The 16257-nt window shown below is 33.6% G+C and overlaps 3 protein-coding genes across 6 annotated transcripts; 1 reads left to right on the forward strand and 2 right to left on the reverse strand.

Annotated features, from left to right (window-relative positions):
- Window positions 1-154: 154 nt before the first annotated feature.
- Window positions 155-3385, forward strand: LOC123881728. Of its 4 annotated transcripts, none has more exons than XR_006799574.1 (6): window positions 157-557; window positions 1219-1297; window positions 1391-1478; window positions 2063-2176; window positions 2741-3030; window positions 3179-3385. XR_006799574.1 is itself a non-coding variant. In XM_045930457.1 (5 exons), the coding sequence occupies exons 1-4, from the start codon at window positions 303-305 to the stop codon at window positions 2151-2153; spliced, it is 513 nt and encodes a 170-aa protein (XP_045786413.1). In that variant the 5' UTR covers window positions 157-302; the 3' UTR covers window positions 2154-2176; window positions 2741-3166. The 4 variants fall into 4 exon arrangements, 2 of the variants coding, with proteins under 2 accessions (XP_045786415.1, XP_045786413.1); XR_006799575.1 differs by having other exon boundaries at window positions 3172-3289; XM_045930457.1 differs by lacking the exon at window positions 3179-3385 and having other exon boundaries at window positions 2741-3166.
- A 6-nt stretch (window positions 3386-3391) lies between these two features.
- On the reverse strand, window positions 3392-5287 carry LOC123881727. Its single transcript, XM_045930456.1, has 4 exons — window positions 5096-5287; window positions 4781-4956; window positions 3706-3901; window positions 3392-3603 (listed from the first exon to the last, which is right to left on the reverse strand). Exons 1-4 carry the CDS (start codon window positions 5154-5156, stop codon window positions 3392-3394), a joined length of 645 nt encoding a protein of 214 aa, XP_045786412.1. The 5' UTR covers window positions 5157-5287.
- A 5477-nt stretch (window positions 5288-10764) lies between these two features.
- Window positions 10765-11463, reverse strand: LOC123922537 (uncharacterized mitochondrial protein AtMg00810-like). The gene has a single exon (XM_045975247.1). It carries the CDS (start codon window positions 11461-11463, stop codon window positions 10765-10767), a length of 699 nt encoding a protein of 232 aa, XP_045831203.1.
- Between the last annotated feature and the right edge of the window lie 4794 nt (window positions 11464-16257).

Below are 16257 nucleotides of genomic sequence, written 5' to 3' on the forward strand. Positions count from 1 at the left end.
CAGCACAATAAAAACTAATTTAAAATATTAAAAATGTTTTTTTTTTGCTGATAAAAAATATTAAAATAATTAAAAACCTAGTATCTCATAGCGGGTTATAAAGAGAGAGACAGGGAATAAGGGAATAATTTGATAATTTACTCCGTAAGTTTTTCAATTAATTCATACAGTAAAACATATAGAAACTGATTTCCAAGTCTTTATCCTAATCCAACTAATTTCATCGTGCTGGAGTGTCAACGGAATCTTTCTATTAAGGGTGTGTCGTATTTTTCCCACTTGAGAGCATCCTTTCTCCCATTATGATGTCTCTCACGACTGCCACTCTAGTGGTGTCGCCATCATCACAGGTTACATGTTCGGCGGCGCGTCGTCCACAGACAGCTAAGGTGCAAACTGACAACAAAAAGCAAAGACAAAACAAAGTTGGTTTGGGCGGCGAGAAGAAGGAATTGTCGTGGCAATGTGTGGAAGGCTGTGGAGCTTGCTGTAAGCTTCAAAAGGGTCCTTCTTATCCATCTCCTGAAGAAATTTTCACTGACCCTTCAGATGTTCAGGTCCATTTTCCTACTACCATGTTTTTCATTTGAAACTGTCTCCCCAAAAACAAAAACTTCCAAGTTTTTTAAGTTTGTTTTGTATATTCAGCTATAGAGTATGAGCATTTTTTTTGTTGTCGAAACGTGAGTATGGACATTACATTACATGTAGACTCTATTTGGTAAAAAATAGTGGATGAGCTTATAGCGAATAGTTTATAGGCTCTATTTGGTAAAAAAATAGCGGATGACTGATAAGCTAGCTTATAGCGGATGAACTTATTGTAGATAGCTTATAAGCTAGCTTATAGCGAATAAGCTAGCTGATTGAATTTGTAGTGTTTGGTAAAATTAGCGGTTGAACTAGCATATAAATATGAAATGACATAAAAAATATATGTTTCATTAATATTTAATTTTTTCCAAATAAGATGATAGGGGTAAAATTGGAAGAAAAAATGATAAACTATAAGCTCATAAGCTACTTGAAATAGCATTTGAAAAATAAGCTATAAGCTATTTTTTAAAAATTGTTACCAAATAGAGCTTTTTGCTTATAAACTATAAGCTATAAGCTAGCTTATTTGTCTTCTCAAATAGAGCCGTTAGTGTGTATTATAATGATGATATTTTTGTTGTTTTTTTTTATGTTTGGATATGTTTTGGTGATGAATTTCAGCTCTACAATAGCTTAATAGGACCAGATGGATGGTGTATTCATTATGAAAAGAGTACCAGGAAATGTTCCATTTACTCTGGTTAGTGGCCACACCGTCATTTTCAGTTTTGAATTTCCTTGTTGGAATGTTGGCTAGCTTTGGAATTTAACTTGTTCATTTTTTGTTCTTCAGAGCGTCCATATTTTTGTCGTGCCGAGCCTGAGGTGTTTGAATCTTTGTTTGGAGTTAAAGAGAAGAATTTCAACAAGGAGGCATGCAGGTTCACCTTTCTCACTCACTTTTCAATTTAATTATTCTGGTTTATTTTTCTTTTTGGAGAATCAAGTTATGGAGATATTTTATTTTTTTAATGAAAGAGAATTACTTTGTTTTGTGGCATGTAATACTGATATGCTAGTTGCCACACTTGGGATAGTAGTTCAGTGGTAAGAGTTTAGCCTTGTAACCTCACTCAAGTTACCGAGTTCAAATTCCCTCGGGGACAATTGTATAATGGCCATTAGCGCCTCTTTGATTAGTAAATAAAATGCTAGTGGCCAATGTTAGTAATAGTACAGTATCTCTTTGTTAGGCTGATAAGTCTGTGATATATGGTAGGTTCGGTTCAGTGTTTGAACCTTTGAGGTATCAACCGTGACTCCTTACCTCACAACAAGTGAGAATAATTGCTCATCCAACTATTGCCAAGTTTCAAGGCGCATACTCACGTTTTGAATTTCGCTAAACCAGAAGTCATGTTTTGCATTTTGTTACCATCCTCCAAATTTTCATATTGTCTTTTATTCGGTTTATCCATTCAAAGACTGTGTTTCTTATCCAAACCTCTATTTTTTTTTCTTGTAGTTTCTGCAGGGACTCAATTAAGCAAATTTATGGCTATAATTCGAAGGAGCTTTATAATTTTAACAAGTCAATCAGGAGCTCTTCTAGTTAGAGTTTTGGATTCAATTTCTCAAGGTGGTTTTCTAGTCTATCCCTTTGTTAATCATTATGCTGGTTAGAGTTTTCTTGTTTATAAGTTTAAAAAATGTATGATTTCATGAACTGATCTAACTGCTGCATGTATCTAGAAAGTAGAACCTAACACCACTTTAAAAATAGCAATATCATTTCATGTGTCTTCTTTCGGGATTTATTGATCTTTGAAAATATAACTAGTTTATTTTCCTTTCTTATCTTGAGCTACGCGAAGGATTCTTATTAGCAAAACGTCGAAAAAAACCATTTAATAATGATTGGAGTTCATCTAATAAGAAATCGTTGTCAATATATCAAGGCATGTAGATCACACGGGTTTGGTTCCTTGAAAGTACTTAGATAATTAAGTGAAGTAGTTGAACACTAATGAGAAATTATGTGAGTGGTTGAAACAAATTAATCTCGTTTTGTCCCTGTGATTAACCTTACTCTTCAAAGTGAACTCTCTCCAGTCTACACTTTAAAAAATCTTTGATACATGGAGATAACTTTCTACATAACTTGTTAACTTCTAATAGAAGTTATTCCTTGAAATTCTTTCAGATACCAATATCTTGACTGAATATGGGACGTGGTTTATGTTGTCCCATACTTAATCGAACGGATTATCAACACAATGCACGCGTTGAAGCCTTTCAAGCACCGTGCCGTATAATCTCTACAACTGTTATTGAAGCACAAATGTATTGTTGGTGGTATTCTTAGATCGATAAACAACAACTTCCATTCAAAATTTATATATTGCAGTTCTTCCTTTTAGTTAGCCCAGTTGTGGTGTGGCATGCCGGAGTTTTTGCTTCTCCTCTGTCACAATCAGAAAAAAGAAGATGCAGGTTCACAATTCAAATCCTCATCCTACTACTGTCAAAGAAAAGATTATTAAGTTATATGTCATGCATTCTAATGAAAAATTCATGTTAACATCTCTGTTATTATTATGATTGTGATTACGTATTTACGTTAGTGTGATACAGTTTGCAGTGGTTTCTTTTGAGTAGCAACTTCGACCAGGGTCTAAAAACAATTTTCAGGAAACATGGGCACCGACTAGGTTAGTGTGCTCTAAATCATGATGCCAGTAAAATTGATGTCATCCGGGACCTTTTCTTTTTTATATCTTGCTTATTTGTTTCTATTAGACTGTTGAGCAAAAACCTTAAAAGTACAGCAAAACCCTATTTTGTATATACAGATTTATATTATCGAACCACCAAGGCCTAGTTCATCTTCAATTTCGTCGCTATCTTCAAATAATTTCCAAAGCTGAGCTTGGTCTTCTTCCTTTTTTTTCTTCAGCCAGTACTTATATGCACCAAATACTCCAAGAATCAGTGCTATTGGGGCCAAAGCACCAAGAAAAACCAGAATAGCTATGCGCTTTCCGCGTTTACCAGAAGTGCTAGATACTGGAAAGCAGGAATACAATTAGTTTTGTTAATATAATAAAATATAAAGATTATCAAGCAAACATGATATGAAAATAACTTAAAAGTTGGGAGATGCCTCACCAAGAGATAAGCAATCTGGGCACAAAAAAGTAGCATTGAATTGTTTTTCCTTGAACTTAATATATTCACCATGGGGTGAAGTAAAATCAGAAGGACATAACTCCCACTCGTCAAAAGCATCGTCTGAAGGAGTAATACTGTTTTCTTCATAGAGTCCACACGGCTTGCATTTTTTACTTGAAAAGTTACTTAAAACCTGGAAGCACGTCAGTAAATTGCTTCAAACAGTAAAACATGCAATATCCAATCCAAACAATAAGTGCTTATATCTATAAGCTATTTCTATAACAAAATATAAATAATACGGTCAAACTGTTTTTTAGATAAATTATAAGATATTTTCATAAGTTATCATGAAAAACTTTTAAATAAGCACTTATATATATGTCATAATAAGTTGTTTCCATAAAACTTTCCAACTCTATCTTACAAGAGTCTATGTTAATAGATAAACTCAAATAAATCAATTTATAGAGCCCTTATAATGAACTACCTTGGACATAAAATCAATTTTGGCTTAAATATTAAAATGTTCCATGCAAATATAGAGTTTTTATTTTATTCCTTGTAAGAATATTTCTTTCATTTTAGTCTTTGCAAATATATACCATTTTGCTTTCGCTCTCTTTATGGTTTTATTTTAGTCCTAATTACAAAATTGATTAATATTAGAATTGGTCTTTGTGATATTACAAAGACTAATTTAAACATGAACATAATTTGCAAGAGCTAAAGCAAAACATAAATGACCAAAAACAAAATGTTATATATTTTTTTTTTGTAAGAATAGCAATCAAAACTCTTCATATTTGCATGAACAGTTTTCATATTTAGAAAATATTTTACATTAGTGAGGACATAAATAATAATGAAATAAAAACAGATCAATCATTAGTTGGTTTAGTGGTGATTGACACTAGATTTGGTAGAGAGAACCACAGTTCAATCTCCTGCCACTGCGATCGAGAGGGGAATGAAACCACTTCATGACAGAACTTACCCTAGAACCAAATTAGCCGGTCCAATGGACCTGATACTGACGGTGAAAAATAAAAAAACAGAATTTTGAACCAACCTGCCAAGATTGTTGACCATTGAAAGCATAAACGAAATGAGTTCTCTTGACATCTTCAAACAAACTTTTGTTCTCCCCTTCGCAAAGAAAATACACAGTTGAAGTTGTTTTTAGCCATTCATGCTTATTGAAGATCTCAATTGAACTCAGCGACACAACTGCACATAACATAAACCCTGTATTTTCCAAATACAATCATCATTCACACTATTACAGTTTTGATTATAACTTATAATTAAGCTTAAATACTTTTTTTTGTTTTGTTAAATCGACAAATTATAAATAAATAAATTATAGAATCAGTTAGTTAATTACCCGGGAAATAGCCTAAGAATAGGAAAAGTGCTAGCGAGATTCTAGAATTGGACGCAGACATTGTAGAGAGAGAGAGAGAGAGAGAGAGAGAGAGAGAGAGAGATTGAAAATGAGGAGATGAAGGATAAGAAGTTAAATAAAGGAAATGGCAGTTGATGAATTCGTTTTTGTGTAATTTCTTGGGAGACTTGACCTGATTGCGGTGGCTGACTAGCTGTGCGATTGGTTAGTGCGGACGTCATTTTGTGCTGAGTCTAAATTCAATAATCTGCCACCAACATATTGCGGTACACAAGTGGTAGATATTTGAACCCTTAATTGTTTGGTCTTGAGTTTGATTCCTGACCAATACGTATGAAGAAATATTTGTTGGGAGAGATTAATCACTAAATGAATATCAGGGATTAGTCTCTGCCGTTGCAAGTATATTTGGTTTACCTTTTTTTTTTTAATAATCCCCCACATCATTTTGGCGCCGAGCACTTCCATTGACTTCATTATCATAAACTATCTTAACGACTTAGTCCTCCATAGTGCATACGGTTGTTCATTCAATCATTGGCTTTGTGGTCAATTTTTATGATTTCTTTATGCTATTGTGTCCCTATTGTAGTCAATTTTCATGATTTCTTTATGCTATTTTTTTAATGGCAAATTGTTAGTTGTGTATATTATAATATTAGGTTAGTTTTTCTTTTTGTCAGGACTTGAACTCTGAACCTCCAACTACCCTTAGTTCAACTAACTTCTTTATGCTATTAGTTGAGTTTGTTTGTTTGTTTTTGTTGCAGTAAAAGAAATCGAATTCAAATACTTAATTAATTTTGCTAAAAGATGGATTATTTGGAAAACTTGAGTTTGATTCTTTGCATAAAGAATTTTATGATAGAAGGTTTAAAAAAGAATTACTTAGACAACATCTAGTTTTTTTTAGTTGTTTAAGTTTTTTGTCCCACTAGTTTAACGGTTTTTCTTGTTTTTTCATTGGTTTTTAGTGGAGTGTTATTGTTATTTTTTTTGTCAGGTAGCATAGTGGCTAGAAATACTTTTTGTCTTTCTTTCTATTAGTTCCAAATATGCATCTTCTTTTTTATAAGGTATAATGCAATATTAGACTCGTAGTTGCGATACCAACTATGAATTGATCTAAATAGTTATAAAAATTGATTTTTTATGTCCAAAGTTAGTTTTGGATATTTTAAACTGATTGTAAAAATATAAATCGAGTTATAAAATTGGTTATGGATATAATAAATTTTTGACTTAAATGCACTTTTGATCCCCATATTTTCAAAAAAAATGAAGTTTTAGTCCACCTATTTTAAAAACCAACTTTTTAGTCCCCCAATTTTAATTTTTTTTGAGTTTTGATCCTCATCCCATTTTAAGGCTAATTTTATTGATGTGGCATTGCCACTAATGCATATTAACGTCCATGTGAACAAATTTAATATCCATGTCATTATTTATTTTTTATTCAATAAAACTTATTTTATAAAATATTTTAATTATTAAAATTATAGTATTTTTTAAAAAGAAATCAATAAAAAAATAATTCAAAAACATCAAAAATCACACCAAACAATCAATAACCCTCATTATTATCATCCACTTATCCAGTTATCCTTACTCTTTTTAGCAACCCAGAAAACAAAATAATCATGTTTCATCATCATATCATCATCGTAAACTCATTAAAATAAAAAATCCCAAAATTCACAACCTCTAATTTATTAAACTTAAGAAAAAACAAACAATCACAACATGAACATGGTCCTCTCTGATTCAAATCAAACAATTGCATATTGAAAGCAAGTTTTGTGTTTCAAGAACCTCCAACTTTCATCATCATCCAACTTTATATAAAACCAATCTAGAATTCAACTTCAAACTTAAAACAATTTCTGGGTTTTCATTCAAACTCATCCAAAGTTATAGATAGTTTAAAGAGTATGAGTAATTTCTATTGAAACACAAAATCATCTCTAATTTCTTTTCGTTTTTAAAAATCCAGAAATTGTTGAGTTTGAACGGAAACCATAAGATTGGTGAAATCCATAACGAAGGATTCTCTTTGACGGTGAAAAAAATTCTAGTAGTTAAAGGTTTGATAATTAGGGTTTTAAATTTCATATTTTATAAGATTTAACAATTATTATTTCAGTTGAATATATAATTCTAATAATTAAAATATTTTATAAATAAAGTTTTATTGAATTTTAAAATATATAATAATGACATGGTTATTAAATTTGTCCACATGAATGTTGTCACATCATTAGTTACAAGGTCACATCAACAAAATTAATCCCAAAATGGGACGGGGGATCAAAACTAAAAAAAAAATGAAAATAGGAGACTAAAAAACTAGTTTTTTAAATAGGGACCAAAACTTCAATTTTTTGAAAATAGGGGGATCAAAAGTTTATTTAAACCTAAATTTTTTATATTTATTCAAATTTAATTGAAAATATATTTATTCAAATTTCGTTGTCCGTCTACTTTTGTTCATGTGCAACTAACCCTAAATCATGAAAGGGTTAATTAAAAAAAACTCAATTAAATTATAAATACTTTAAGTACTTAAATTGTTAAAAACTTCAGAATAGAAAAAATAAATCCAAAAAATATAAAATAAGTTGTGAGAATTCAACTCCTTCATAAAGCTTTATGACGCTGTTTCCGGCACCGGCACCCCTTCATAGTGACAACATTTGTGTCTTCCCAAAGCCTGTCTCGCAGGAAACGATTTGTGAAAGATCGAACACTCGTGGATCTTGATGTTACTACCGCCGTTAGATGCAGAGCTGGTAGTCACGGCAGCTGAGATGGTAGTGGTATGATCTTCTGCAGGGGACATAATGACATGTTTCCTGTGGCTGGCTTTATGTCCGCCAAACCAAGTGTTTGGTAAAATGAAAAGGCTTTATTGCAAACAGAGCATTTGTGGCTGAATTTAGCGGTGGTTTAATGGCGGAGAAAGCTTTATTGTTGTTCAGACTAGCACATTAATAGAAAACTTCAATTACTCTAATGAATTTCAAATTATGTTTCCCTAAGACCAGCTAAGACCAGGAACGGATTCAGAACGGGGGGCTAGATTTTTTTTTAATAACACACAAATAAAATAATTAGCTTAAATGCAGTTTTGCCCCACTGTTTTGCCCCACTGTTTTGATTAAATCAGAATTTTACCCCCCTGTTTTAAAACGCGGACTTTTACCCCCCTGTTTTATAATTTTTTTGATTTTGCCCCCCCTAAAATTCTGCTTTCGAGTCACAACTTTAAAGCTTCGCACACAACTCAATTTTGATCAATAATTCACCAAAAGGATACCGAAATGACCGTAATCGAGTTATCTTTCCACATAATCAAACCCCACTGATTTTGGAGTTACAAAGAGAGATTAATTACCGTTTTAGTGAAGGTATGTCCCCCAAAATTCTGCAAAAAATCTGCTTTCGAGTCACAACTTCAAAGCTTCGCATACAACTCAATTTGGGTCCATAATTCACCAAACGGCTACCGAAATGACAGTAAGAGAGTTAGCTTTCCACAGAATCAAACCCCACTAAATTTGGAGTTACAGAGAGAGATTAATTACCGGTTTAGTGAAGGTCTGTCCAATTACTAATTCTGCCGAAATCTACTTGTGATCTTCAAATTCAACATCGTCTACCGAACACATCGTAACTCCAAATTCGACGAAATTGAAATTCCAACAAGGGTAATTTCGTTAGATTTCCATACATGTAAATAGTATTAAAAAATGAGCTACAGGGTGAGAGGAATGACGAAAATACCAGTAGTAGTTTCATACGATAATTAATTTGAACAGACCTTCACTAAAATGGTATTTAATCTCTCTCTGTAACTCCAAATTTAGTGGAGTTTGATTCTGTCGAAAACTAACTCGATTGCGGTCGTTTCGGTACTAGTTTGGTGAATTATTGATCCAAATTGAGTTCTGTGCGAAGCTTTAAACTTGAGGCTCAGAAGCAGATTTTGTGCAAAATTTTGGTGGGGGACAAAATCCAACAAATTATAAAATAGGGGGGGGGGGGGTAAAATTCCGTATTTTTCAAAATAGGGGGGGTAAAACTGCATTAACATTTGTTTATACGAAGCTAATATTATAGGAAAAAGATATTTATCGCGAAGAAATTTTCACGAAGGTTTCACGAATTATGTGTCAAAGCAATTTTTTTACCTTTTCAGTGCATACAACAACACATATACATTTTAATAGTTACTCTTTCTCTCTCTAAATGAGACATGTCTCCATCTCTCATGTATATTCTGCAAAAACACAGTGATTAATATTTATGTTCAGCAAACACCATTTTTCTCTCCCTTTTCATGTCTTCTCTTCTTCACTTTGTCTCTTGATTCTCTTCCATACCTCTAATTTTTTTTGTTTGTTCATTTTGTTGGTTCCCTTCAATTATCTGCATTTTATTACGAGAGTTGTGTTTTGCTTTTTATAGAGTTGCGTTTGCTTGTGGGTTGGATAGCAAGTTTTGGGTAGGGGAAGTAGTTCTTTAGATTTAGTGGGAAGGAATACTATATTAAATAAGTGGAGAATAACGATTATGAATGATTTGTCAAAAACAATAAGTGAAATGAAAATAACAAAGAGTTAAAAACATGTAATAAGAGCATTCGTGAAATTTCGTGAAATATTGGTTCGCTATATATAGCATAGCTCAATATTATATATTATACATTAAATAGAAAGAACTAAATTGAGTAAATTAGAAGGTATCCGTAGTCATTTCGGACTATTTAGCCACTAGTACACAAGAATATAATAACACCAATCTATGATCATTAATGTCCCATCTCTTAAATGGGAGACTAGCATATATAGAAGAAGACAAAACAACTAAAACAATGCATATACCAACTTATAATAAACATGTATAAATATTATAGTATGAAACCTTGCATGTTAGGGGGGGTTGGAGCCTCTGCTTGCCCCCCCCCCCCCTTCCATCCGTCCCTGCCTAAGACTATCACATTTTCTGAATTTTCATAAATGTTCTGCTATAGAGTTCTAGAATGATATCAATGGGACATAAAACTAAAGTTTGAAACAAGAAATAACAGAGGAAGAGTGTTTGAACTTGCTACTATATTTGATTACTAACTTGATATGTTACAACAATGATGATACATGGCTATTTATAGCCTTAGATACTTAATAATTAAGCAAACAAATACTTATGGATTAAGCTAATCAAAACAAACGGTGGAGGCAAGGTGGGCGGTTTCTCATGAGGTCCAATGAAAAACATTTCCTTAATGGCCAAGTATAGTTCTACTTGCTTCTCAAGATTTCTACTAGTCTCTTGATTTATTTAGCTAACATTGCCTCCCTTAAATCAAGCTTTTAAACTTGTCATTCCAAGCATCTTCTTCAACTTGTAAAATAACTCAATCTTCAAAGGCTTTGTAAAAATATCTGCAACATGTTCTTAGGTGGGACAATATTCGATCACCACTTCTTTTTCATCAACTAATTCTCGTATCTTATGAAACCGAATATCAATATGCTTCGACCTTCCATGAAAGACTGGATTTTTACTCAGTGCTATCGCCGACTTGTTGTCACACAATATCTCTGTAGGACTATCATGCTTATGGTGCATCACTTCTAAAATTCTTCTCAGCCATATTGTTTGAGTAGCACAATTGGTTGCTGCAATATATTCTGCCTCTGCCGTAGAAAGCGCGACAACTGGTTGTTTCTTTGAAGACCATGAAATTGCTCCAGTACCCAATCACTGTCTATATATCCAACAAGCTTCACATCACTATTACTACCATAAAATATTCCCTCGGTCAGAGTACCTTTGATGTAATGAAGAATCCACTTAGCTCCTTGTAAGTGACTAACACGCTGCTCCTCCATGTATCTGCTGAGCAAACCAACTCCATACACTTTATCTGGCCTTGTTGCTGTCAAATATCTCAAACTTCCAATCAAACTTTTATAATGAGTTGAATCTACTCTTTTTCCATCACTCTCTCTTGTCAGCTTCAGCTTTTCTTCAACTGGCGTGGAAATAGGCTTTGAATGCTCCATCTTGAATTTCTTCAAAATATCACTTGCATACTTTTTCTGAGAAATAAATATCCCATCATTTTGTTGAACGGCCTCAATGCCAAGGAAATAGGACATTAGGCCCAAGTCTGTCATTTCAAAGCGTCTAATCATAGCCTCCCCGAATTCAGCAATAATCTTTGAATTATTTCCGGTGAAGATTAAATCATCAACATAAAGGCACACAATAAGAACATCTCCAGGATCAAAGAATTTGATATAGAGTGTGTGTGTGCTCAAACGGACATCTCTGAACCCCATTTTGCAGAAAATAAGAATCAATCTTCTTGTACCACGCTCTCGGTGCCTGCTTCAAGCCATACAATGCTTTCTTCAATCTATAGACTTTATCCTCTTTTCCTCGAACTATATAACCTGTAGGCTGCTCAACACACACTTCTTCTTCCAAAGTACCATTAAGAAATGCAGACTTAACATCCATTTGATGTATTTTCCAATTATTTTGAGCTGTGAGTGAAATAAGCATGCGAATTGTATCTAACCTTGCAACAGGAGCAAATACCTCAAAATAATCAATACCTGATTTTTGTTTGTAGCCTTTAGCCACCAACCTCGCTTTGAAGCGATCAATCTCACCACTAGGTTTGTACTTCGTCTTGTACACCCACTTCACACCTATAGGTTTTTTGTCTGCTGGTAATTTTATCAGCTCTCATGTTTTATTCTTCTCAATTGCATTGATTTCTTCATCCATCACTTTTATCCAATTTTCATCACCCGAGGCTTCTTCAAAATTCAATGGCTCACAATTTGCAAATAAAGCAAAGTTGATAATTTCTTCATCAGATGGGTCATTATCGTTCCCCAAAACACAATCTTGCAATCTGGATGGTAATCTCTTCTGCCTTGTCTATCAGATGTTTCTGGCTCATCGGGTGCTGGATCTGCATGTTCAGTCTCTTGTTCATTCTTCTCTTCGTAATCATTTGATGTTACTACCGACTCTTTTTGTGACTTTGAGGACCAATTCCACATTCCTCCTTCATCAAAAGTCACTTCTCGACTGATAATCACCTTCTTTGTCTCTGGGTTGTAAAGTTTGTAGGCTTTTGAGTTTGGACTATAGCCAAAAAAGACACATCTTTCACCTTTGTCATCTAACTTTTTTATGAGTTGATCTGGTACGTGAGCATATGCAATACATCCAAAAACTCTGAGGTGCTGGATCGAAGGTCAGGTGCTGGATCGAAGGTCTTCTTCCACTCTATGCTCCTTCGTGAGTCTTTTCTCGAACACTTTTTGTTGGACACCTATTCAAAATATATACTACAGTAGCAACTGCTACTCCCAAAATTCTTTCGGTATTTGTTTTGCTTTTAGCATGTAATAGGATTTTTCTCTAGTCTCATCAAGGAGCGTTTGAACCAAATGCAGCATATCCAAAACATGCACTCGTGATGTAGAAAATTGTCGTAGTGGATATGTTAGTCCTCTTCATCATTTTATTTTTTTGGAGGTGATGACTTCAAACTATCATGTATATCTATGGGGAAATAGAGGAAGATGCTTCAACAACGACGAGGTCAAGAGGCATTACTTGGCATTTGAGTCACATGTTAATGTTCAAACACTAAACATTTTAATTGATGTCGGAACTATAAGGTTGAACAAGCACGTTGAGACATGAGAATAGTCTAAAGGTGCTTGAGGTGATATAAGATAAATGTGCTTAGTGGGTTCTACTAAAATGGCTGGTGATACAAACTTGACAAAAAGAAAGTGGATGGCTAGACAAGTTTAGGTTTAAGTTGCGATTCATCAGAATGGATCAAGCTTTATATATTAACCTTGGTTTATGTAAATATGTATCTAAATTCTAAATATTTGATATCATTTATCGTCATTTGTATCATTGTATGTATGAATTTTGTGATTTGAGAAATTTTATTCAAATGAAAACATTTATAGTTCATTATCTTTTTAGATACTGACATGATATGTTTGTTAACAAGTTTTTCAAAGAGGCTTTTGAAAGTTCAAGTCGTAAAAGCGCATTTTAACTTATGTAAAAAACTACTATTATTTAGAAAAATCGTAGTTATTATAAGATCATAGTAAGATTTTATTTTAAAGTCATTAGGTTTGGTCTAGTGGTAAAGGGTTTGAGTAGTACTATAGGTTTTGGGTTCGATTCTCAACTCATTGTAAACAAAAAAAAATAATCTTTTAAGAGGACTTCTTGTTGAAATCGAATTAAAATTACTTAAATGAGCAATAGATTGCACAATTTATTTATTCTTTCTCCTATGTTTCTTTTACTTTTTCTCGTGTGATAAAAACTGAATTTCAAATAAAGGATTCATAAGAACTCGAAAAAGTATCCAATCACTTTGTTAAAAAATTTATGCCTAGAAAAATTATACTTGATTTTTTTTTTTCTAGAGATTATTTTTTTTTATTTTAATATATAACTATACTTTTTAAGGTAAACATGGGTAAATTGAAATTTTGTGTTTTGAGCGGTAAATATTTTAGTGAGAAAAATTACTCAGCGCTCACTATTTTGTTACAGATCTGAAAATCCCGCCATTTTCACTTTCCCTTTTAAAACCCAACAGTCTCATCATATCATAACGACAGAGTGAGAAGAAGAAGAAAAAGAATGGGAAATCAAAGAAATTGTCCTAGAATGAGAAGCAAAGAAGAAGATACTGAAGATGGCGACGGCGCTGTCGTCGTGGTTTCAGCTTCATCACAGCTGAAAGACGTTCTTCCAGGTATTACTATTCTTGCTTCCTCAATTGAATAACACTATTGATTATGGGACCAATTCGGACGAGAAGGGCTCTGAGAAGTTAAAGGCATAAAGGTGATCAAATGAATGCAAAGGATATCAATGAATAGAAACATAGCTTAATGACTTTTACATCTACATGAAAATGATGATACTTTGTTTTGGATATTTAGACAAGTTCTTAGTTTTCTTATTTTTGTTAGATATGCATACAAGCTCAGGCCATTTAACGTAAACAATTTGCAGCCATGCCCTGAGTTTTGAGAACATTCTTGTGTCATAGCTCTCAACTCTTGAGCAGTTTTACTGAGCATTATGGGTTGTGTAAAGAAAAAAAAAATTATTGTATTAGATTTCTTGATCTTATTTCTTATTTTCATTAAGAAATGTGATTTATGTTGGATTTATTTCAAGGGCTGCTTATATAAAGCAACTTGTTTGATACAAACAGAGTGAAAAAGCGGAGAGAATCAGACAACAAGAAAGACCAATCCCTGTTCGAAATTAAATTGAGAGGATTTTGAAGGACTCTTTAAGGTATAAAAAATTCTCCAAATCATTTCCCAAATTGAATTCTTTATATCTTGTATTTCTATTATCTTTGGTGAAGTTTTATCATAGATATCCTGCGAAACAAGACGCCAACCTGTGCAATGTATGGATCTTTTAGAATGTCATATATAACATTTAATAGGAAGAATAAATCTTATTCATTAGGTGAAAGAGGGGTTCTTATTAATTATGTATTGGCTAGTTTTCCCCTTTATTTTTTCTTGTTTTATAAGGCCCCTAGAAAGGTCATTAAAGCTTTGACAAGCGTCCAAAGGAATTTCCTGTGGAGTGGGATAGATGCAAGTCAGACGGTCTGGATCAAATGGGATCTGGTCTGTAAATCCAAGAAGGAAGGTGGTATAGGAGGGAAGAATTTGGAGTTGTTCAATTTAGCACTTTGCGCGAAGTGGACGTAGAGGTGCTTATCTGATCAATCTGGTCTATGGTTACCTTTGCTGCAGTTCCGATATGGCGGCGAAAATGGTTACTTGGATTTAGAATCATTAGCGGTGTGTGGTAGACATGACTCAATATGGTGGGGAGATATTGTAAAGGTTGATAGAGGAAACCCCTTATGTTTTCGGTGGTTTGAAGACGCCGTGCATAGAAGGATTTGTAATGGTGAAAGTACGTTGTTTTGGTCGCATAGATGGCTTGGTAGTTGTACTTTGAAAGAGAGATAACAGGTTGTTTTCTGTTACGTACTGTTAATAAAAATGCTTTAGTGTCAGATTTTTTATGTCGCGAGGGTGAATGATGGAATCATTGTTAGCAGAGAAGATTATATGCCTGGGAGGAGGCTCAACTGATGGAGTTAGAAGAGATGCTAGCTGGCGTGTCTGCGAGCCACAGATCAGTTGATAAATGGGTCTAGAAGTACGATACAGCTGCTGGTTTTTCTGTTAAATCAGCATATTATTTGCTACAAGAGTTGCTGGTTCAGGACCAAGGTGATGAAAGACACTGTAATGCTTATAAGAAGCTTCAGAAGTGTTCAGCCCCATCGAATTTGTTATTCATGGATGGAGAGTTCTTCTCAATAGAACCGCGACGAAGGAACATTTGTATGCAAAAAGACTTATTAACGGATATAGCATTTTATGCGTGTTTTGTGTGTCTAATATTGAGAGTTGCAATTATGTACTATTCTCCTGTTCGTTGGGCGTTCGCGTTGGTGGCTGGGCTTTGAAGGCGCATTCGCTGCAATGGCGGTTGATCATTTTATGCACCTTGTGTGATTATCTGTAATTTGGTCCTTATGGATAGATAGTAACAAATGTGTGTTTGAAGGGAAGATTGCTTATCAGAATGCAATTTATTTTAAATGCCAAACTCTGTTTTGGATTGGGTGAGGGAGCCTATGATGTGTATGGTAGGTAGCTAAGTGGTGCTCAAACCAAGAGCTTCACTCTGGTGTTTCATTTTTGAGTGTGTACGGTAGGTTCTTTAGCATATGTATCTACTTTATGCAGATTTTTGTGTTATTTGCGATATATCCAACTTTCGAGCACATGATTGGACGAGTCCTCTGCAACCTTTCATAGAAGATGGGTGATTGCTTCACTGTGGTGTTTTTATTTTTGAGTGCTAATATTTCATGAGATTAAAAATCATCATAAATTATTTTCACAATACTTACAATAACCTTCCAATAAAATTGGAGATTAAAATTTGATTTTCGAAAATGTTCACATTTCATCAATCACATTATTAAATTATAAGGAATGTATTTAGTAGTTTAACTTTAA

The sequence above is a fragment of the Trifolium pratense genome, linkage group LG4 (genome assembly GCF_020283565.1).
Source record: "Trifolium pratense cultivar HEN17-A07 linkage group LG4, ARS_RC_1.1, whole genome shotgun sequence".
In the NCBI taxonomy this organism is placed as follows: Eukaryota; Viridiplantae; Streptophyta; class Magnoliopsida; order Fabales; family Fabaceae; genus Trifolium; species Trifolium pratense.